Here is a 24,979-nt window from a genome sequence, read left to right on the forward strand (position 1 = left end):
AAAAAAAAACATTTTCAATTTATTTTATTGATATTTAGCACATTTCGACAAAAAGTATCAAATTTCTTTTAATCTTAATTGTAACCAGAGAAATATGCTTTAAATACGGTTAAGTAACTTAAAACATTAAAGAACTATAAACCACCGAGAAGAGCACTTAAAATAAATAACTGAACATTACACCCTTTGCCAGGATGTCATTTCTTATATAGTAACAATGTATTGTTACGAGTGCTTGCACACCTTTTCAAGCAGGCTGAAGTGTCTAGACTATCTCCATATATCTTAGATTAAGTTTATCTTTACACATGCAGAAAACACTGTATAAAGACTTATCAACATACATTTTAGCGTTAAAGAAATTTACATCATTCATCAACACTTGGCCAAAGTCTCTACACAAAGAAAATCACTGATTTAAAGATATTACTGTAAAAGCACATATTTTTGCTGGGTCAAAATTTCGTGAATTTGAAATTTTGAGTATGTTCTTGAGGTTTGATATTAACGAAATTGTAAAAATGGTATCATACTTTAATTAAAATTATGCTAATGGTGAATATTTACGCGAGGATTAATTTTTGTGAGATGTAGGCCCTCACAAATGTAGCGAAAATTGAGCCCTCGCAAAAATTCTGCTTTTACAGCATTCAAACGCATGTAAAGGATGACACATATGACACTATAAAATGAGTTTTTCTTAATGTTTATGTGAGAATATCATGGGCCTTCACTTCCACTAATCTTTCCATCTGTTTAACATCTTCACACCACTGCTGCAACCTACACTGCATATTGGAAATCTGGAAATACCAAATTTTAGATTAAACTTAGCCTCTATACACATGATACATGATACAAACAATGAATTCAAGAAAAATCTTGGCAACATTTATATAAGTTTATAGCGACCGAAAAATACAGGTTTTAACTAGAATGTGTCTGTAGGACACAGGGTGTGCCCCCCATTGGTACATCTGTCACAAATAAGGGGCAATAATTCAAATGTTTGCAGTGTTAATGGGGTTTAGCCTAAACAAACATTTTATGAAAAGGATTCATTATTCTAGGCAATATATTTTTGAGCTATGACCATCACAAACAAAAAAAGAGGGCCATGATGGCCCTATATCGCTCACCTGTTATCAATGCACTTGAGGACAAGAAGGTCCTCAGAAAAAATATCTAAGTCCAAAGGACAGGAACAACAAAGGGAAGAAATTAAACCAAAAAGAAAAAAAATTCTTACAAGGTACAGATATGTCAAAATACACCTAAAAATTGGAGGTACCATCCATGTTGTACCACAGAAAAGTGGTCTCGGTTTTTCCCTACAGCCAATAATAAAAAAGTTACTAAAAATAAGCTATTTATATTAAAGTAAAAGGGAAGTAATTCAAAAGAAAATTATTGTAAGTGAACAAAAGAAGGATCTGCCAAATAAATCTGTTGACATAAATGAAATTTCAGATCAGTATCTTCATTAGTTACGGAGATATACCCATTTTAATTTGAAATAAAGGGAGGTAATTTGACATAAAATCAGTCCATAGTTATCTACCCTGATTGAATCAGTCCAACTAATGATAATAATGAAATTTCAAATAAGTCCTATAAGTACTTACTGATATAAATCCATTTTGACTACAATCAGGGGAGGTAATCAGATATAAAATAACTCTGGAACCTACGATTGGATCTGATTTGTCATGGAATCCAAGATTTATTGTTGTTGAAGATATTTTGGAAGTTTGTATCAAATAAAACCATAAATGAAGTCTCTATATGGCTGCAAAAGCCAAAATAGCCAATTTTGGACCTTCAAGGGGCCATAACTCTGGAACCCATGATGGAATCTGGCCAGTTCAAGAAAGGAACCAAGATCTTGTGGTGATACAAGTTGTGTGCAAGTTTGGTTAAAATCAAATCATAAATGAAGCTGCTATTGTGCAGACAAGGTCAAAATAGCTAATTCTGGCCCTTTCAGGGGCCGTAACTCTGGAACCCATTACGGGATCTGGCCGGTTCAACAAAGGAACTGAGATCTTATGGCAACACAAGTTTTGTGCAAGTTTGATTAAATTCAAATCATAAATGAAGCTGCTATTGTGCAGACAAGGTCAAAATAGCTAATTCTGGCCCTTTCAGGGGCCGTAACTCTGGAACCCATAATGGAATCTAGCCAGTTCAAGAAAGGAACCAAGATCTTATAGTGATACAAGTTGTGTGCAAGTTTGGTTAAAATCAAATCATAAATGAAGCTGCTATTGTGCAGACAAGGTCAAAATAGCTAATTCTGGCCCTTTCAGGGGCCATAACTCTGGAACCCATAATGGGATCTGGCCAGTTCAAGAAAGGAACCAAGATCTTATGGTGATACAAGTTGTGTGCCAGTTTGGTAAAAATCAAATCATAAATAAAGCTGCTATTGTGCAGACAAGGTCAAAATAGCTGATTCTGGCCCTTTCAGGGGCCATAACTCTGGAACCCATAATGGGATCTGGCCAGTTCAAGAAAGGAACCGAGATCTTATGGTGATACAAGTTGTGTGCAAGTTTGGTTAAAATAAAATCATAAATGAAACCACTATGGTGCAGACAAGAAATTGTTGACGGACGGACGGACGCACGGACACACGACGGACGACGGACGAAGGGTGATCACAAAAGCTCACCTTGTCACTATGTGACAGGTGAGCTAAAAATCCACTATTTTGGCTATTTCAAGGGCCATAACTCTGTAATAAGTGCAAAGATTCTCAAGAAGAATGCCAAGTGTAAAAGGTCACATCATGATAAAGACTCAAGCAAGGTTTCATGAATTTACATTAAATACTTTTTGAGCTAGGCACATAATTAGGTGAAAATGTGCATTTTTTAATTATTTCAGGGGCCATAACTTTAAAAATAGGGTGTGGAGCCGGCCAAAATATAAGAGATGTGCAAGTTTATATCATGATAAAGATTTATGCAAGTTTTCAACCATTTATATTAAATACTTTTTGAGCTAGGTGCATCAAAAGGTGAAAATGTGCATTTTTGACTATTTTAGGGGCCATAACTCTGAAAATAGGGGGCAGAGCCAGACAAAAAATAGGAGGTGCACAGGTTCATATCATGATAAAGACTCATACAAGGTTTTATCAATTTATATGAAATCCTTTTTGAGCTAGGCACATCACAAGGTGAAAATGTGCATTTTTGACTATTTTAGGGGCCATAACTCTGAAAATAGGGGGCAGAGCCAGACAAACAAGAGCTGTCACAGGAGACAGCGCGCTCGACTATTTCGATGCTGGATAGTGAAACTGGGCACATCTGAGAAAACTAGAGCTGTCACTGGAGTGTTTAATGACTCCAATTGTGAATGAAGATATTGCACAACAGCCTGAGTCTATGTCAAAAATATCAACTTAAAGTAATAAGAGAGGTAAAGATAAAATGTATCAAAACACTATATAAGTATATCCTAAGCAAAAAGGGACATAATTCATTAAATATTGGTACCAGAGTTATGCAGCTTGTGTCATATAGTGTGGGTGATGATGTTGAACAACTATTTTAAGTTTGAATCAAATCCATTCAGTAATGACAGAGGTAGAGTGAAAGTGCACCAAAACTTTAACCTGAAATTCTAAGTAAAAAGGGGGAATAATTCATGAAAAAATGGTGCCAGAGTTATGCACCTTGTTTCATATGATAAGGGTGATGATGCTGAACAACTATTTTAAATCTGAATCAAATCCATTCAGTAATAACAGAGATAGAGTGAAAGTGCATCAAAACTTTAACCTGAAAATCTAAGTGAAAAGGGGGAGATAATTCATGAAATATTGGTGCCAGAGTTATGGCCCTTATGTCAGATGATGTGGATGATGATGAGGAATAAGTATTTCAAGTTTGAATCAAATCCATCAAGTAATTACAGAGATAAGCTGAAAAAAGTGAAAGTGCACCAAAACTTTAACCAAGGTGGGGACGCGGAAAGACGCCGACGCCGACGCCGGGGCGAGTAGGATAGCTCTCCTTATACTTCGTATAGTCGAGCTAAAAATAGGACGTGCACAAGTTCATATCATGATAAAGACTCAAACAAGGTTTAATCAATTTATATGAAATACTTTTTGAGCTAGGTGCGTCACAAGGTGAAAATGGGCATTTTTGCCTATTTCAGGGGCCATAACACTAAAAATAGGGGTCAGACCAAAATGAAAAATAGGATGTGCGCAAGTCCATATCATGATTAAGACTCCTGCAAAGTTTCATGAATCTATATCAAACACTTTTTGAGCTAGGCGTGTCACAAGGTGAAAATGTGCATTTTTGACTATTTCAGGGGCCATAACTCTAAAAATAGGGGGCGGAGCCAGATAAAAAATTGGAGGTGCGCAAGTTCGTATCATGATAAAGACTCATGCAAGGTTTCATCAATTTATATCAAATACTTTTCGAGCTAGGCGCGTCACGAACTTCGGACAGACGGACGCACAAGACCAAATTTATAAGCCTCCCACCACTCATGGGGGGCACAACTCTGTATGACTGAAATTTGTAAACATACACCTGTTTTATACATGTTCTATTACAAGATGTCTTTCTCATAATAAAGAAATCTGTAGGCCGATAAATCTGAATTTTAATTTCCAATCACTGGTAGTATTTCATCAAAACTAGCATAAGCATTCTCTCTCTAAGCAATTTCAAACTTCTCATTCAAATCATCTATTACTTTGGTGTTTCTGCCTTCTTCCTAAAAATCTAATCATCTGAAGAAAACTTTAAGCAGCCTCTGCATTCTTTAACCTTTGCCCTCCTAATTTTCTAAAATGGACTGGTCCATCATTCAATTTGGGCAGGACCACTTATTAATCTGTTATCAAAGGGGTTTTCACAGAAAATTTACAGACTGAACAGTGCACAGTGCCGAATATAATGAGCCTGCACAGAATGTGCAGGATGGTATTGGTCTGCACTGATCGCAAAGGCAAAACAACCTGCCGATACCATACTAAAGGTTAAACTTCATCTCACATTATTTTGCAATAATCTGAGGTGATTAAACATTACCTGTTCAAGATCTAGAACTCTAGGTTGTACCCATGTCAAGTGTACTCTGTGGTCTATCTCATCTATTGAACCCTTAACAAGGCCAAGACTCAATGCCTTCATAACTAACATCTCTACCTGAAATTTACAGAAAAAAAAACATTCATTTCGGATTAAACAAATATTTAAAAGCATATCTGTCTCTTGTGTGGTTGTTTAAAGTCAAATATATGGCCGCATATTTCAGCATATGACAAGATAAATTTTAAAAAAAATTAAAAAAAACAGATGAAGATTTTTTCTGTTGGGTTTAATGTTGCACCAACAAAACAAAATGAGCAGCGCCATGAGAAAACCAACATAGTGGCTTTGCAACCAGCATGGATCCAGACCAGCCTGCACATCCGCACAGTCTGGTCAGGATCCATGCTGTTCGCTTTCATAGTCTACTGCAATTAGAGAAACTGTTAGCGAACAGCATGGATCCTGACCAGACTGCATGGATGTGCAGGCTGGTCTGGATCCATGCTGGTCGCAAAGCCACAATGTTGGTTTTCCCATGGCGTGGCTCATTAATAATGTTCTGTTCATGAAAATTAAATGAAAAGCAAGGAAAAATCTTATTCACAAGTGAAATCCTCACTATCATGTGGAAAAATCAAGTTAGTGCCCAATACTGCATATGATAACAAGTTATTTTTGTTGTACCTTTCCTTTTTTCGTGAAAAATGAATGCCCCAATTAAGTTTTTGCAAAAATTAGGATTTGATAAAAAATGTCATGTCATTTTTATGCTGTAGTTGGCACTATTTTGACATTTTTTCTTGATAACTAGATATTTTTGTGAAAACTTGTCAATAAAATCATGAAGATTTATTCATTTTTCATGAAAATTACTCAATTTTTTTTTTTTAATTTTCAAAAGTTTCATTATCATATGCAGAAATATATACAGACCTACACAATTTTTTTTTGTCATACAGCAAACCTATCAGTCCTTACTGGTCGAGGAGGACCGTTTACAAGTGTCCCTCCCAGAGTTAGTTCACATACAGGTAGAACCATTTCATGTAACTTCCACATGGCAGCTTGATGACTTCCTCAAAGGACAACCATGGAGGTGACACGGCTAGTGATTCAAAGCCAGAAACTTAGCTAGTCAAGCCTTTAAGAATTTTTAAAATACACAGAATCCTAAACACTTAGGCCTTTTCAATTTCTAGAATGCAATCTTTACACAAACTAGACAGGACATAACACATTATCCGGCACTGAGTGTTCAATTTAAAAGTGTTTGATTCTGAATACTGTAAAAGCGTATACATGTATTTTTGTTGGGTTAAAATTTCGCTAATTTGAAACTTTGAGTATGTTAGGAAGGCTCATTATTCACGAAATTGTAAAAATGTTATCCTACTTGAATTTGAATACTGTAAAATCATTTAATTTCGTGGGCATGAAATTTCGTGGTTTTGGTCAAAATGGCAATTTCGTGGGGATATGAATTCGTGGATTTCAACATTTGAACATAAAATGAATGGGAATTTTACTTGTTCGTTGGGATTAAGTTTCGTGGATTGACTCAACCACGAAATCCACGAAAATTAGTCCCCCACGAATATTAATGATTTCACAGTAATACTAATGGTGGATATTTATGCGAGGATTAATTTTCGCAAGATGTAAAGCCTGGGGAATATAGCAAAAATTAAACCCTCACGAAAACTTCTACTTTTATAGAAAACAGAATATTGCCATGACGCTGTTCTATTACAACATTTAATTTAAAAGTTATCAAACTTGAGATTATTACCTCCCCTTCTGGTAATCTTGTTTCTGTGGCGATTTCTGCAAATGTTAACTGTCGGTTTGTGGCTGGTCTCTTAAATGTCATCTGAAATTCAACTTAATGTATACATCAAATGTACAGTAAACCTCACTTATAAGGAACTCGGATATAAGGAACACTCGGTTATAAGGAACAATTTTCAATTCCCCAATCTAATTCCTTCTTTATTCAATGTAAAAATCCTCGGTTATAGGGAACTCGTTTATAAGGAACACTCGGTTATAAGGAACACTTTTTCCAGTCCCAAAGAACAAAATTCAATGGAAAAACCCTCGGTTATAACGAACAGACATAGAGTATAAAAATTACTGAAAACCGGAAATAAACAGGAGAATCGCGGATGACGTCAGAGTAACATCGGTACTTTCACGCGCTTTCATGTACATGAATAAACACAAATATTTCATTTCTATGATCTTTAGTTTGTTAATTCATGGGTACGATAAAAAGAAAATATATAATATCATTAAATTACCAAATACTAGACGATAGTAGACATATATTCTCAAGATTATGTCCGAGAGCTACATGTATGAGATATTTCATGTTAACAATAGTGAACGAAAATCAGTCACGGTCATATCCTAAATAAATGTGCTAATCACACACGATTAACAATGGCAATCAGTTCAGTTTACCAAATTTCCAATTATAAAAATTATAACAGGTGCTAAAATGGATAGCAAAAGTATAGGTATAATTTACACTTTAATCCATACGTATGGCACCGTTGTCTAGTCGTAATACACTGTATGTCATAAACACCCTACTTTTAGATTTTAATGGGTAGTCTAATTTAATATTTTTGTAATAAAAAATTTAACATTTGTTTTATATTAGTATTGATGTCTGTTCACATAACATGCGGTCAAGCAAGGTAAGGGGAGTAACTGCAACATACCGTATAGCGGGTTATTTCTACGGGGGGAATATTTCTGCGTTTCTGCGGTCCCTTGGTAGAATCGCAAAAATATTTCCAGCAGAATATTCATCCAGCAAAAATTTAAAACGCAAAAAAAAATCTGCATTGTTATCACCAGCGTTATTTCACGCTGTTTCCCTAGGTAATTCGAAGTTCACAATGGCATGGTTTAATTATTGGAAATTAACGACGCCATCTGACAATTACCGATAATGGTATAATAAGGTGTGATGGTCAATCAAAGTACTAACTGTTAATCCCTCAGAAAACGTTTTTCTTCTGTGAATGAAATAAATTGAGTGAATTTCACTTGTGTTGATCTTAAAAATACCTTGTGAAGATCTTCCGAACTAAACTTCAGTAACCTTTATATAAGTATAACCGGTATGCCGATATATCGTAGTTTGCAGTTGTTGTTTGTGCAATTGTTGTTGGATTTATATATTTTCAGTACACATTTTATTATATCCTACAATGTATTCATTAAATGCAAAGTTATCTTACAACAGTTACCGGTAATTTACTTTATTTTTTTCATAAGCTATCATTCTCACAACGACCAGTCATGCGAGGAATAACCTCCTCTTTGGCATCAAAAACGCAGACATTTCTCTTCCTTTTATGTGAAAACGCAGAAATTAAACAAGCAGAAATTTGTTTCACACTTTTTGGGGCCTAAACGCAGAATATTTGGACTGCAGAAATAACCTGCTATACGGTATCTGATAGTCATCATGTAGCGCTCTCTAAAAAGAATATAGAAATAACCGACAAAAATAAACATGAATTACGGTCATTCTTACCGACAAATATTTTGGCTTGTTTGGGTTTAACGCCGCGTTTCAACACTATTTCAGTCATATACATGCAGGCAGTTTACCTTATCATCTCTCCAGGAAAGGGCTGGTACTAGAAACGAAACTTTCTCACATGAGGATTCAAGGTCGGCCCGGAGTGCGAACACATAGCCCTTATCAAACGTCAGTCAAATAGTGTTCCCTATACAAATTGTGTTCGTTATACAAACCTCAGTTACATGGAACTAGTTCGCTATACGGATATAAGGAACCTCGGTTATTAGGAACAATTTTTAAGAGGTCCCAAGCTGTTCCTTATAACCGAGGTTTACTGTACATCCAAATAAGAGACAAAGTTTTTACCCGGCAATCAGTCAGGCTTGAATGCCCCATTAAAGTAAAACATACATTATAATGCTTTTGAAATAAAGAGAAACACCAATAATTCTCTTTATCAAAATCTATTATTATATGAGCCGATCCATGATAAAACCAACATAGTGGTTTTGCGACCAGCATGGATCCAGACCAGCCTGCACATCCGCTCAGTTTGGTCAGGATTCATGCTGTTCGCTAATGGTTTCTCTAATTACAATATACTTTAAAAGCGAACAGCATGTATCTTGACTAGACTGCGCGGGGCAAAGCCACTGTGTTGATTTTCTCATGGTGTGGCTCATATTTTGTTGGATTTTAGAGTCACATCAACACATTTAAGGTCATATGGTGACATTTCCAGCTTTTATTGGTGGAGTAAGACTACAGGTGCCCTTCCAGGCATTGTTTCAGGACTGAGGAGGGCACCTACGCAAAACCACTGACCTTCCTCAAGCTAGCTGAATCATGATGGCTTCCTCAAATGAAAAAATCTACACCTTAAATGTGGCTACTACCCACACTTGTGAGGGGCAAGTGATTCAAAGTTTGCATTCTTAACCTTCAGTCCTGAAGGCCCCAAAATTAATTTAATAAGGATTTTACTCCTTTCATTATTTCTAAATGTTATATATACATACTTTTCTATAACAAGAGGGTCATGATGACCCTAAATCGCTCACCTGAGTAATATGAGCCAAATGGCAAACTGATGCTAAAATATTAGAAAGTAGGTCAGTACGTCACATTCATGGTCACTGAAAGTCAGTTTAAGATAGGTGTGCAAAAATGTACATGTCATCCAAATTTCAAGGCTGTACCTTAAAAAACAAGAAAGTATGTCAGTAGGTCAAGGTCACAGTCAAGTGACCCTCTAATCACTTGGGGTCATCAGGTAATAATAATTCAGCAGTCTAGGAAATATGATCTGATATTTTTTTAAGTATCTATTCCTACATAACTCATATAACAAGTGCCCCCTAGGGTGGGGCCTCTTTTCACCCCAGGGGCATAATTTGGGCAATCTTGTTAGAAATCCACTAGGCAATTCTACATACCAAATATTTAAGGCCTAGGCCTTGAACTTTTATACAAGATTTTTTCCCTATAGATATGTCTATGTTAAATCTGAGACCCAAAGGGCAGGGCCTCTTTTCACCCAAGGGGCATAATTTTAATAATTTTAGTAGAGGAACACAAGGCAAGGCAACAAACCAAATATCAAAAGCCTAGGCCTTTCAGTTTCAGACAAGAAGATTTTTAAAGTTTTTTCCTATATAAGTAAATGTAAAACTTGAGACCCCCGGGGCAGGGCCTCTTTTCACCCAAGGGTTATAATTTGAATAATTTTGATAGAGGACCACAAGGCAATGCTACATACAAATTATCAAAGGTCTAGATCTTGTGGTTTTAGACAAGAAGATTTTTAAAGTTTTTTCCTATATAAGTCTATGTAAAACTTGTGACCCCTGGCACGGGGCCTCTTTTCACCCCAGGGGCACAATTTGAACAATCTTCATAGAGGACCATTAGATGATGTCACATGCCAAATATAGAGCTCTATGCCTTGCGGTTTTCAACAAGAAGATTTTTAAAGTTTTTCCTTTCTGTTGCCATGGCAACCAGAGTTCTGCATGGAATTCAATTCTTTGAATAATTTTGAAAGGGGGCCACCCAAGGATCATTCCTGTGAAGTTTGGTGTAATTCTGCTCAGTGGTTTTCAAGAAGATTTTTTTAGAAAATGTTGACGGACGGACGACGCACGACTGACGACGGACATTGAGCAGTCACAAAAGCTCACCATGAGCCTCTGTCTCAGGTGAGCTAAAAAGCAGTGTAAAGAATGTATAACCAAAATTACATTTACCATAAAATACGAGTTCTCATTTAGCTACTACAGTCCCAACATCTTTGCTTTCTTCTGAAGTTTCTTCTTTGTTTGAACAATTTCATAAAAGAACTTTTACCCTTAAAGCTACATTTTCAATTTTTACATTTCTTTTTTAAATCAGTAATATTACCTCCATTAGACAAAGCAGAGATATTTTCTGTCTCATCAAAATCTCATGAGCTGCAAGGTCAGGCTGAAAGGAACAAAAATAAATCAATAAGCTCAACTGTTTCTGGGGATACCCTAATTATCACTATTTCTCAATATTTGGTCTTGTATATCTTGGATAACCATCTGAATTGTTTGTAAAGAGTAAATAGTCATGTAACAGTAACACACATTTTTGTCCAGTGTCATCACCTGTCTATTCAATATTAGAATCTTTTTTTTTTTCAAAAGAACAAAATGCCCAGGTTTTTTTTTTCTTTTTTGTTTGTTTACAACTGCAAACATAATAATGAATGTGTTTTCTGTGTCATTAAATGGGTCTGGTGCTCAAATTTCTTTACTGAACAAACAACAAAAATTACTACACAGCTTCTGTGTAAACATGAAATAAACATACTTGTGTGCATAAATAGTATCACAAGTTTTATGTAACGAGCCACACCATGAGAAAACCAGCATAGTGGCTTTGCGACCAGCATATGTTGGTTTTCTCACAGTGCAGCTCATAATAACCAGACACAGTGTATATTTAAGTTAGCTATGTAAAGTTTCTGCATTACTTCAACAATGTTGCAATGGTTAATATTTTTGGTTATTCATAAGAATATCGAGCAAAAATTTTATTTCATCCACTAGTAACTTCTTTTGGAATTTTGAGAGAAAATATTTTTCACTTAAAATGTGTGCGTTAGTCCCTTTACAGATGTACAGGGTTCATCTTTAAAGCCTTATATGAATATCAAGAAAAGCTTATTTCAATGACAAAACTTAAAAAGACACTACCAACCTGTGCTCCCCAACTTTTCTTGAGATCATCAAACTTTGAAATATTTCCACTGTTAAATGCATACAATAATGAGACAACCCAGTCCTTGTCTGTGGTCTTTAATGAATCCAGAATTGGATGTGCAAGCTGTGTAAACAGGTAAACAGAAAACTGGTTTATACCTTCGTACAATAATATTTAAAATTGCAGCTTGGTTGTGAAAACGGCTTGGCACTAATTTGAATTAGTATGGAATCTGCCACACCTAGGGTGATCCTACGAATGTACTGTGAAATAATTTAATTTCGTGTGCATGAAATTTCGTGATTCTGGAAGAAATGGCTATTTCGTGGGTATATGAAATCTCGGATTTCAACTTCTGAACATAAAATGAATAGGAAATTTACTTGTTTGTTGGAATTAAATTTTGTGGATTGAGTAAACCATAAAATCCATGAAAATAAGTCCCAAACAAATATTAATGAATTCACAGTATTTGAGTTTTAATCATAACATGTGACTGCAATGTGGTTCAAAATCTGGTTAACAACAGATAACTTGAGAACAGTAACTACTTTTCCCCTACTGTTTTTGAAAATACTAGAATGAATTTCATGAATAAAAGTTATAAACAGAAAGCAATAAAATGTGTTGTTTACCGGGTATTATCAGATTTAGGTATCTAAGTCAACATTTATTGTATCAATGGCTAAAGAACTTTACTATCATTTAAGTTCTCCTGTAAAACAAAACTTACAATTTTTTACACCAATTACATATACAGCAAACTATCCCAGACCTGTTTCCTAAATGCGAGACAATTCATGCATTATCAAATACTCCCTTGAAAACATAACAAAAGACAAAGTTAAGCTTATGATTAACATGCAAGAGAAGTTTGTTTTTTTCCTAGTTCCATAATACATTCAAATAACATATTCAAATCAAAAGAACGGAATAAGTACTCACAAGTTCCCCAAAGTTGTATACTCCTTCCCCAAGTATTGCAGCCAGTCCGAGGTTGAATGCTCTTTCTGCCTGCTCTCCAGCTGTAAAAACAACATGAACAAACTTCATTATATGGCATCAGTATACTGAATATTACACCAAATGAGACTTCTAGTTGAACATTACTTTAATCAAAAATGTCAACCAAATGTAATAACTTGATATAAGAAAATGAATTTACTAGTTTGGTTAAGAAAACCTGTATTAAGCCACAAGGTGAACAGTTGTGTTGACATTACCCCTATTCTAAATAATGTCATCTCAATGACATACCATTTATATTCAAGGTGTCACTATAATTACTGCTGAATTTAGCGAACAGAGCAGACCAGATCAGCTGCACGGATGTGCAGGCTGATATGTCTGCATGGTTGCAAAGCAGAATCACTTGCTCTAGCAGGCTAAAGGTTAAGACAGGTTGTAATTAGAACAAAATATCAATTCAGGCAGTTAGCTGACTGGATGCTTAAGACAAGTGGCTGCTTAATACAGATGGCATCTAAGGCAAGATTAACTGTTCATAGAATTTATTGACTTCTTTGATATATCATAGAACTAAACAAATGCTACCATTAACATCATTCTGCTTCAAACGAGGTACTTTTTCTGTCAGAACAATTATTGGATATTTTCCAACGGAACACATAATTTTTTATGACATTTCTTACTCACATTGTATCTTTTCCATTTTTATGCAGTTACAGTTAGTGATGGACAGATATTTTCAAGAAGTCTTATAAATAATCTAGCAATTTAGCAAAACAATTTTATAAAAGAGGTATCAAGTACAAACATAATCTAAAAAAAAATAAATAACAAGAGCTGTCTCCATAGGATGACAATGCCCCATGGCACTTTGAATGAGTAGTTATCTGATTTAGAGTTAGACCTTTGAGCTACGGATGCTATATCGTCATTAACTGTGGTATCACAATTTCATCAAGTTATTTGAAAATCCATCATGGATACAAAGATATGGACCGGAATCTGCCATCAAGCACTAGTCCTTTAACGCTAATTACCTTATTTGAGTACGGACCTGATCTTAGACCGGACACTCTCATTACTGTGTACACATTCATGCCAAGTTATTGAAAGAATCCATCCATGTTGAAAGTATATGGACCGGACATGCCCATCAAGCATACCTTTAAAGTCTAAAGTGTGACTTGACCTTGAGCTACAGAGACGGTACTATGCTGCCGACAGCGTCTTAAACAGATGGTAACACATCATGCAAGTAGTATTGAAAATCTACACGATGACAAGATATGGACCGGACACGCCCATCAATGCACTACCCTTTAATGTCTAAATGGACCTTGACCTTTGAGCTACGGACCTGGGTCTTGCGCACGACACGTCGTCATACTGTGGTACACATTCATGCCAAGTTATTTGAAAATCCATCCATCAATGACAAAGATATGGACCGGACATGCCCATCAATGCACTATCCTTTAATGTCTTAGTGTGACCTTGACCTTTGAGCTACGGACCAGGGTCTTGCGTGCGACACGTCGTCTTACTGTGGTACACATTCATGCCAAGTTATTTGAAAATCCATCCATCGATGACAAAGATATGGACCGGACACGAAAATTGCGGACAGACTGACAGACCGACAGACTGACAGACCGACAGACGGTTCAAAAACTATATGCCTCCCTTCGGGGGCATAAAAATAATGGTAATCTCAAATTTAATCTCAATCTAAGTTTACAAACCTGGAATATCATCTAAAGATGTACATCCAAGAAATCTCAAAGCATCTTTATAATAGTCAGCATGATTTCCCATCAGTTTATGGTAGTTACTGGACAACTCGTAGAACCGGCTATGGACTGATGAGATTCCATCCAAAGTATCTAGTATACCCTGACATTCTTCAACCACTGTCTGAAAGATATAATTTATCATACATAGGAACCACTTCTTCAAAGTTTTAATACTAGTATATAAAGGTAACAGTGAAAGGTACATAATACATGGATAACAGAGAAAGGTACATAATGCATATAGTTAACACAGAAAGGTGCATAAAACAGATGTAACACAAAAAATAACAGAATACGTAGGTAACTGAGAAAGATACAAAATACACGGCAGCAAGTAGGTACATAATGTCAATTATACTTGACACAGGAATACATATAATGGATAACTAAATTGCACTTATCACATACATTTGCAAGAACATTGTCTACTTTCCATTATTTCATGAAAACAGATGGGACTGTTCAACCAACCAGTTTTCATGGTACATGTAATCAACCTATTCATTCAAAACAAGAGGGGCATGATGACCCTATATCGCTCACCTGTTAAACCTGGCCTTTGAATCATTAAGATAAACATTCTGACAAAGTTTCATGAAGACAGGGTCATAAATGTGGCCTCTATAGTGTTAACAAGCTTTTTCTTTGATTTAAGTGGTGACCTAGTTTTTGACCCCACATGACCCAGTGTCAAACTTGGCACAGGAATCATCAAGATAAACATTCTTACCATGTTTCATGAAGATAGGGTCATAAATATGGCCTCTGGAACGTTAACAAGCATTTCCTTTGACTTGAGCGAGTGACCTAGTTTTTGACCCCACATGACCAAGTTTCGAACTTGACCTAGGAATCATAAAAATGAACATTCTGACCAAGTTTCATGAAGATAGCATCATAAATGTGGCCTCAAGAGTGTTAACAAGCTTTTCCTTTCATTTGACCAGGTGACCTAGTTTCTGACCCCATATGACCCAGTTTTGAACTTGGCATAGGAATAATCCAAATAAATATTCTCATTAAGTTTCATGAAGATAGGGTCATAAATATGGCCTCTAGAGTGTTAACAAGCATTTCCTTTGATTTGAGAGGTTGACAGTTTTTGACCCACATGACCCAGTTTCGAACTTGGCCTAGGAATCATCAAGATGAACATTCTGACAAAGTTTCATGAAGATAGGGTCATAAATGTGGCCTCAAGAGTGTTAACAAGCTTCTCCTTTCATTTGACTGGGTGACCTAGTTTTTGACCCAACATGACCCAGTTCTGAACTTGGCATAGGAATCATCAAGATTAACATTCTTACCAAGTTTCATGAAGATAGGGTCATAAATATGGCCTCTAGGGTGTTAACAAGCTTTTCTTTTGATTTGACCTGGTGACCTAGTTTTTGACCCCACATGACCCAGTTTCGAACCTGGCCTAGAGATCATCAAGATAAACATAGTTTGCAAGTTTGTTTCAAATCAAAGCATCAATGAAACCTCTATATGGCTGAAAGCGCCAAAATGGAAAATTTTGCGCCTTTCAGGGATAGTAACTCTAGAACCCATGTTGGAATCTAGAAGGTTTACTGTAGAAGGTCACACAAGGACCATTTGTGTAAAATTGTTCTAAAATCGGACAAGCAGTTTCATACAAGAAGATTTTTAAAGTTTCCTCTATATACATAAAGGGAAAAGTGACCACGCACTCTGGCGGCCATGTTTTTTGAAGAATCGGTATAATTTGAACAATCTTGGTAGAGGGTAGCATAAGGACCATTTGTGTGAAATTATTTCAAAATCGGACCATCAGTTTAGGAGGAGATGTTGTTTGAAGTTTTTTCTATTTTTAGCTCTGGCAGCCCCTATGTGCAACCAAGCGGAACCGTTTGAATAACTTTGGTAGAGGACCACCCAAGGAACATCATGGCCAAGTTTCATCAAAATCCATTCAGTGGTTTTGGAGGAGATGTCGTTTAAACACAAATGTTGACGACGGACGACTTGACGCACGGACGGACGACGGACACAGTGTGATCACAATACCTCACCATGAGCACTTTGTGCTCAGGTGAGCTAAAAACACAACAAATGCTCAGTGATGACATACATCATGTTCTACGTAATAAATTTCTAGTTAGTCAATGACTTTATTGCTTCAATTTTTGTACCACTTTCACAGATTCTGTTGAAACTAACCAACTGTAAAATTTCCATTCATTTGGATTAATTTATAATAGTAAACATACCTTTGTTCCATCGAGGTCTTTAGTTCTTAACTTTATGGTGGCTATCTGTGTTAAACATAGTACACGGGCCTCTGTGCTAGCTTTCACCTGCAAAATTATTTGAAGGTCCAAGGTGCTTTTGTTCAAAAATGCATATAAAAACATGATATGGTTGAATAAAGTTATGAACATAAAGGGCAAAAAATCAATTACATGTCCCAAATTTTGGAAATTAAGATTTCTTTACATTTTCCTCTCAGTATTTCTAATTACCTAAATTTAGTAATTATATGTATAATTTCTAGTCATGACATATTTGACAATCATGTTTTTTCAACATTATAAATACAAAATACTTTAATCTCTTAAACATTACACATGAAACAAGGAATATTTAGGATAAAACTGCATAAGAAATGCCTTGACTGAAGCAGATTCTGCTTTACTAGTAAATAACAATTTATGTTAGCTCAAACCAAAGTTACAGATGATCGACTTTGCTTCCTTTTTACTTCTATGAGTAACAGGAATGGAGCAACGTAATAAGCAGGACTTTATATTTTCATGGATTTTACATTTGTGTCAATCAATGACAGTCAATGCCAGGGGATATGTAAGCTTTCCCCACTAATTCTTGTTCCCAATGAAAAAGCCATTTATTGGCCATAATGCAATTTAAATTTTTATACCAAAAAAAATCTTCAGATTTTCAAAGTAAAGGCCTTACCACTTGCATGGGCGACAGAAGCATTATCTTAAGTTTTCTCTGCATAATTAAAAATAAATCAAACTTTTTTACTGTACCTTTTCTTTAATCTTCTCCAAGAAATCTATTGCTTGTTTGGGATCTGGAAAACAGCAATACAAACATGTATTCCTCAATGCTAAATTTTTTTACCTAATTCTTTATTTCATATTCTGTCTGGGCTTTAAATTACACTGAAACAATTTAGGTGACATGATACCTTTCCAGCTTTGAAGGTGGAGGAAGACCTAACGTTCACTCTGAACATAACTTTAGATACAGGCAGGCACCTTGGTAGAACCAAAGACCTTCTACAAGCAAGCTGAATGGCTTCCTTACATGAATACCTCGGCAAGTCTTGAACCAACAGTGTCGAAAAGTTAACGATTTGAAGTCAGCAGCCATGACAACTTTTCTGTAGAGGCACCTCTTATTTTAAGGTTGACTTGTAATGACAATCTGCAATTTCCTTAGGACTAAATGATCTCTTATACTATTTGGCATACTTCAGCCATAACTTGCTTTTTCATAACAAATGAGCCGTGCCATGAGAAAACCAACATAGTGGGTTTGCGACCAGCATGGATCCAGACCAGCCTGCGCATCCATGCAGTCTGGTCAGGATCCATGCTGTTCGCTAATGGTTTCTCTAATTGCAGTAGGCTTTAAAAGCGAACAGCATGGATCCTGACCAACCTGCGCGGATGCGCAGGCTGGTCTGGATCCATGCTGGTCGCAAACCCATTATGTTGGTTTTCTCATGGCACGGCTCAAATGGAGAATGCCTAAATCATGTGCAGAGAATATGTAATACAAGAACTGTCCGTAAAGACAGCCAGTGCTCAACTATTCGAATTATTGTCCCAGAAGCAGGAATATTACCCTAAATGTTAAAATATCTATAGAGTTTTAATCCAGTATCTGCATTACTTTTGGAGATAGTAACTTGCACGTAAAACTTTAACCAGAAGTTTTAAGTTCGAAATGGGACATAATTTAGCCAAAATGCATGTCAGAGTTATGGGACTTGATGCAATCAACTAGTTTTATAACCCCGAAGGCACATGTGAAGTTTCAATTTAATATCTGCATTTGTTTTGCAGATAGTAACTTGCACGCAAAACTTTAACCAGAATTTTCCAAGTCCAAAAGGGGGCATAATTTGCCCAAAATACATGTCAGAGTTATGGGACTTGACCCAGTGAGGTTGGTAATTGATCTAGAAAAAGAAAAAATAAGTTTCAAATCTATATGCCTTTAAGTAATAGCTGTATGTACTTGCACGCAAAACTTTAACCAGGATTTTCTAAGTCCAAAAGGGGGCATAATTTGGCCAAAATGCATGTCAGAGTTATGGGACTTGATGCTATCAACTAGTTTTATAACCCCGAAGACACATGTGAAGTTTCAATTCAATATCTGCATTAGTTTTGGAGATAGAAACTTCCATGCAAAACTTTAACCAGACATTTTCTAAGGCCAAAAGGGGGCATAATTTGCTCAAAATACATGTCAGAGTTATGAGACTTGACCCAGTGAGGTTGGTAATTGACCTAGAAAAAGAAAAAAAGTTTCAAAGCTATATGCCTTTAAGTAATAGCTATATGTACTTGCACGCAAAACTTTAACCAGGATTTTCTAAGTCCAAAAGGGGGCATAATTTGGCCAAAATACATGTCAGAGTTATGGGACTTGACCCAGTGAGGTTGATAATTGACCTAGAAAAAGAAAAAATAAGTTTCAAAGCTATATGCCTTTAAATGATAGCCATATGTACTTGCATGCAAAACTTTAACCAAGGTGTGACGCCGAGGCCGACGCCAGGGTGAGTAGAATAGCTAGACTATTCTTCGAATAGTCAAGCTAACAATGAAAAATGCTGATGACCACTACTGGTACACTACCTTAAGTAGTTTCAATGTCTTCAACAATGTTCATTTTCAGTCCAGTTGTCAAAAATAAGCCAAAAAGGTATATCAAGAAAGCACGCTCTATATTTAACAAGTACATGTGTACTAGATAATAAAAGAAACAAACAATGTGATCTTACCTGCTATCTGTTTCACTACATATAGAATAATCTCTGCTAAAGACAGATGGTTTATCCTGAAATTGAAAGAAAGCATTGAATTGTAATAATCGGTAATCCAACATAAACAAGAGCTGTCTCCATAGGATGACACATGCCCCCGATGGCACTTTGAATGAATAGTTATGGCCGATGTTAGAGTTTAGGACCTTTGACCTACGGACCTGGGTCTTGCGCGCGACACGTCGTCTTACTGTGCCACACATTCATGCGTAGTTATTTTAAAATCCATGCATGAATGACAAAGATATGGACCGGACATGCCCATCATTGCACTATCATGAAATATGACCTTTAACGTCTAAGTGTGACCTTGACTTTTGAGCTACGGACCTGGGTCTTGCGCACGACACGTCGTCTTACTGTGGTACACATTCATGCCCAATAATTTTAAAATCCATGCATGAATGACAAAGATATGGACCGGACACGCCCATCAATGCACTATCATGAAATATGACCTTTAACGTCTAAGTGTGACCTTGACCTTTGAGCTACAGACCTGGGTCTTGCGTGCGACAGGTCGTCTTACTGTGCCACACATTTATGCGTAGTTACTTGAAAATCCATCCATGGATGACAAAGATATGGACCGGACACGCCCATCAATGCACTATCATGAAAAATGACCTTAAACGTCTGTGACCTTGACCTTTGAGTTACGGACCTTGGTCTTGCGCGCGACACGTCTTCTTACTGTGGTACACATTCATGCCAAGTTATTTTAAAATCCATCCATGGATGACAAAGATATGGACCGGACACGAAAATTGCGGACAGACCGACAGACGGTTCAAAAACTATATGCCTCCCTTCAGGGGCATAAAAACTTCACAAACTCATGAAAATTGAGCTACAATGTACCACAAAGAATCGTACTACAATTTACCAGTCTCAGTTTGGTTTAATACCATTTTTTGAACAGTATTTCAGTTATGTGATTAGTTAATTGGCTTGCATTCCTATGTTCTGTACTAATTGTTCCTCACAAGTAACAACATCCAAACATCAATCAAAGGTAGAGGATAAGTAACTTCAAGCACATTACCTCTTACTAGATCACAGAACCTTTGCCTAGTGGTGACCTCTGAATTCATAGTCGACTGTGCCTACATAAATAGCTAAAAGGACAGGTATCCCGCAATGTTTTTTTTTTTACATAAGTTACGTCTTCTAGTCCAATAATTCCTTTAAAATGGGGTCAAAAACAGTGCAGTCTTATCAACTTCGCTCAGCAAAAATGGGTTCCTGTTGCCAAATGGCAACTTCTATCAAACTAGTCAAAGCACAAGCAGTTAGTTTTAAACTTAGAAATTTACATAATAATTATTAAGAGGAAATCAACTTTTCATAAAAGAAATCTTACCTGTGTTCAAAATCCGATAAAAAGTTTTCATACATCTGAAAATAAACATTTAAAACTGAACATAAACAAGCAGCAACTATATGCACACAAAAATTATATGTGTTTATGACTAAGAACTTCAATAGTACTTTCAAAGATTGCTACTCAGATACCTGTACAAGTTGACACACTTCAAAACTGAGTACAAAATGAAATAAATGACTGAAGTATCAACTGAATTTATAATTTTACATCTAAATATTAAAGTGGTGAATTTTCAGATTTACAGCGAGAGAAAGCAAGATGCAAGGCTGATAGATTTATGAAAATACCGGTATATTGTTGGTTTTAAACATATATCTTTTAACAGAAACTACACGTATGCCTAGTTACTGGTTCCTGCATTTCTTACTGTTGCTTACAGAGCAACAGATTACAGAGTCAAAGTCGTATTACTTAGGAATCTGAACCTACTTACAGCCACACAAGTTACAATTTTACAGAGTATAGAGATAAGTCTCAGAATGCAACCTTGACATCAATTGGTCAATTTAACAACTGAATTCTGATACAAACACAGTCTTCAATTTTGAGGCTGGTCTCAAAATTGAAGTACAGTTCATAACTATATTACTAACGTTCTATACATCTAAAATAATTTCATAATTAAAACTTTTATTTTAGTTTTATGACCCTATCTATAGTCAAAAGAAAGAAAACCAGTAGTTACCCTTATTAAGCCTTCCCCTTTGCTGAACACAGGATTTTTCACAAAGTTTTGAAGTCTTAGTGTCAGCTGATGCCATAATCTGCAAAATATTAATTATATCTTAAAACAATAACTAGTAGTATGGAGGTAAGCATTGTAATTTCAAAAGAAGGACACAAATTTGATCAGTCTTGAAGTACAAAATATGACGAATTAACAATGTATATGTTATCTTTTAATTCCAGGCTGTGAATACAATTAGCATAGTTGAATTTGTAACAAAACATATAATATAAAAATATTTTATATTGAATGAACAGGTCTAGGATTTTGTCGTTTTTACAGACATTCTGTAAATCTACGGACAATCCATATATTCAAAGATTTTTTGGTCTACAAATTTACAGACAGAGAATATGAAATCTGGTAAAATTACAATTTAATTTTAAATCAAAACCGCAGGTTAAAATGAAAAGTTTCACTTATAACATGTATAGATAAAACTAATAGAATTTCAGACAGCTTGGATCACTTAAATTTTTTCCACAATTTCCGAAAATTAAAAGTTATCTGGGTTAACAGAAAATCACAAATCCCCTTTATCTGTGCAGGCAGCCTAAAAATCTTTAAGTTTAAACCTGCGGTTTTGTTTTAAATAGTACTTTTAACAGATTTCATATACCCAGTCCAGGTTTTTCTGGCTAAAATATTCGGCGCAATTCGGCCCCATTTCCCCCTCAGAAAAGTATGTTTTTTTCACCCCATCTAAACCCCCCCACCCCCTCACCAGAGATTACACTGAGCGAAATTGATGTCCGATGCGGTGACAGGTTTTATTTGATATTGTGCGGCGACGGGTTTTATTCAATATGGAGAACTATCACGTGGGCACTTTCCGCATTCATTTTGTTTTCATAGTCATGCAAGTGTCTCGCCGATGGCTTCAAAATGTCGCCCACAACGCAAAGTCTTGTCTGAAAAAGATAGACCAAAAAACAGCTAAAGGGTCAAAGAAAATTGACATTCTGTTCAAGCAGAGCCTTCTATCTCAAAGGTACTTCCCCATCTGCGTAGTGCATAATCGTTTTTGATGTCACATCTCAGCAAATCAAGAGAAATCGAGAACATGAATTTTCAGTTGTCAAAAAAACTCTATGACTTTCATTTTTTTAACTTGTTTCTGGCACATTGTCATTAATAAATAGTCAATTTCTTGAATTTTAAATATATGGACTAGAATTGTCATGTCATTTCTGTGATAATCTATCAGGGTCTGCACTTTCTGTCATTTTTTGCAGATGCAAAATAGTTCAATTTTGGCGAAAATAATTATTTTGAGGAAAAAATACTCCTTATCAAATATTTGTTGTTAGATTAGCCAAATTGTTGTATACTCTCCACCAGAGGCTAAAATAACCACACTATCCAAGATTCTATGTGGAATAAAACATGCCACAAAAATTCCCCTTTCAGCTCGTTTGTGTCAAAATTTTCCCCCGGCTAAGGGCACTGACCCCCTTCCCCCAAAAGAGGGAAAAAAAACCTGCTGAGTCTGTTAATTTATAGCCTGAAAAATCTTTGAATTTATGGATTGTATGTATAAACGACGAAATCCTAGACCTGATGAAGTTTGGCAGAGGCGGTGAGCAGGTAGAGCACACACAGTAATTAACAGATCATATATAAATCAATATATCACCTGTAAATTTATATATCAACATATCTTTTAATCAATATATTAGCAAAGAAGTATAAATACACAGAATGGCAACTGGCTGTAATCTCGCGTGAGCTCGTGTCAGAGCGTGATTCGGCGTTATCTTACTAAAAACAAACATCGGCGAGCATGGAGTTACAATTATGTACCTTTAAAACTACTTTTAAAATACATGTTAGCTTCTAAAACAAAATTAGTTTAATTTGAAATGGTCTTAAGACACGAAGTACACGTTTTCTTTTGCCATCGAAAGAAGCGTGGTCATACGGTGATAATTATTTTACCAATGAATAATTGCTTTCGCATACAAAATGGCGCGTGGAGAAAGCGACACTTTCGGTAAACGAGATCTCGTTTTTTTGTCACGGGAGGTTGGCGAGATTTGCTCTATATGCCTTTCAAGTTGCCAATCTATTTATTTTTATAGCTCTTTGATATTAGTAAGTAAAATTGTTTTTAAAAAAATTCACAGTCAAATCCGCACCATAAAACGCACATCCGGGGTTTATTTTTGTTTACACCAGCACATTTGTGAAGATAATTTCAACTTTGAACGCTGCGAATTTTGCTTTTGAAGACATATTTTCAAAGAACTATACAAGTGAAGGACTTCAAAATTATAATATACCCCAGAAAATGCAAAAATAAATCGACAATTCGTTTCTCCGTCTCTTTCAATTCACCGGAAGCATTTTGATGTTGACTGGTACTTTTCCATCATTTATTTTAACAAACGCCGTGATTGATGCTGACAAAGAGATGCTATTCATTACTAAGAAGCTGCTGATGAAACTGAATGACGATGTTGTAAACCAGCCAATCATGACCTTCACCTCGGAAAAGAAATACATACGTAATTAATAAAATAAGTTATATTTTGACATATTTATAGCATTTAGAACTGTTAAACATGCGTATGTGGTTTAATACAGATATGCTAATGCACTTTATTTTATAAATGCATCATGACAAACATTTTTTTTTATCGTAAAATGAAAATTTACAGTTTTTTGTTCTGTCTCCATCGTTGGAATCTTTGCGGAAATGATTTGCATTAGAAAATAACGGTTATGAAGTGACTGATATATTGATTAAAAGATGTGTTGATATATGAATTTACAGGTGATATATTGATTTATATATGATCTGTTAATTACTATGTGCTCTACCTGGTGAGGGGAGGGGAGCCTGACCTCCAAGTGTCTACACTACTAGCCGCTGCCTTCAGTATAGGGTTCATTTAAAATTTGAGATCAAAATCAATACATAAAATTTTCTCACACTGAACTATGAAGTATCAATTATCAGCAAAATTTGAGAAAAAGTCTGAAAGTAAATTTCATTTTGCTGAGTCACTACAACTTTATCAAATTGTACAATAAATTCTGGTAAACATATACTTTTTGTTGTAAAGTTCTTCTAGCTGAGCCCATTCTGATGCAATTTCACCTGATGACTTCTTCTGCTGCTCTGCTAGATAGGCACCAACGTCTTTAGGCATTTTGTTTGTTTCTCGTGATACCGGCGAAATTTCACACAAAAAAGTTCTCCTAATTGAAGA

General features: G+C 35.8%; 1 protein-coding gene across 1 annotated transcript; it reads right to left on the reverse strand.

Annotated features, from left to right (window-relative positions):
- Positions 1-7: 7 nt before the first annotated feature.
- On the reverse strand, positions 8-24,979 carry LOC123551188 (26S proteasome non-ATPase regulatory subunit 13-like). The gene is made up of 13 exons (XM_045339919.2): positions 24,819-24,979; positions 21,723-21,801; positions 21,014-21,048; positions 19,609-19,664; positions 17,618-17,661; positions 16,835-16,921; positions 14,550-14,721; positions 12,784-12,863; positions 11,836-11,961; positions 11,011-11,073; positions 6,859-6,939; positions 5,067-5,183; positions 8-803 (listed from the first exon to the last, which is right to left on the reverse strand). The coding sequence occupies exons 1-13, from the start codon at positions 24,917-24,919 to the stop codon at positions 708-710; spliced, it is 1,137 nt and encodes a 378-aa protein (XP_045195854.2). The 5' UTR covers positions 24,920-24,979; the 3' UTR covers positions 8-707.

The sequence above is a fragment of the Mercenaria mercenaria genome, chromosome 4 (genome assembly GCF_021730395.1).
Source record: "Mercenaria mercenaria strain notata chromosome 4, MADL_Memer_1, whole genome shotgun sequence".
NCBI lineage: Eukaryota > Metazoa > Mollusca > Bivalvia > Venerida > Veneridae > Mercenaria > Mercenaria mercenaria.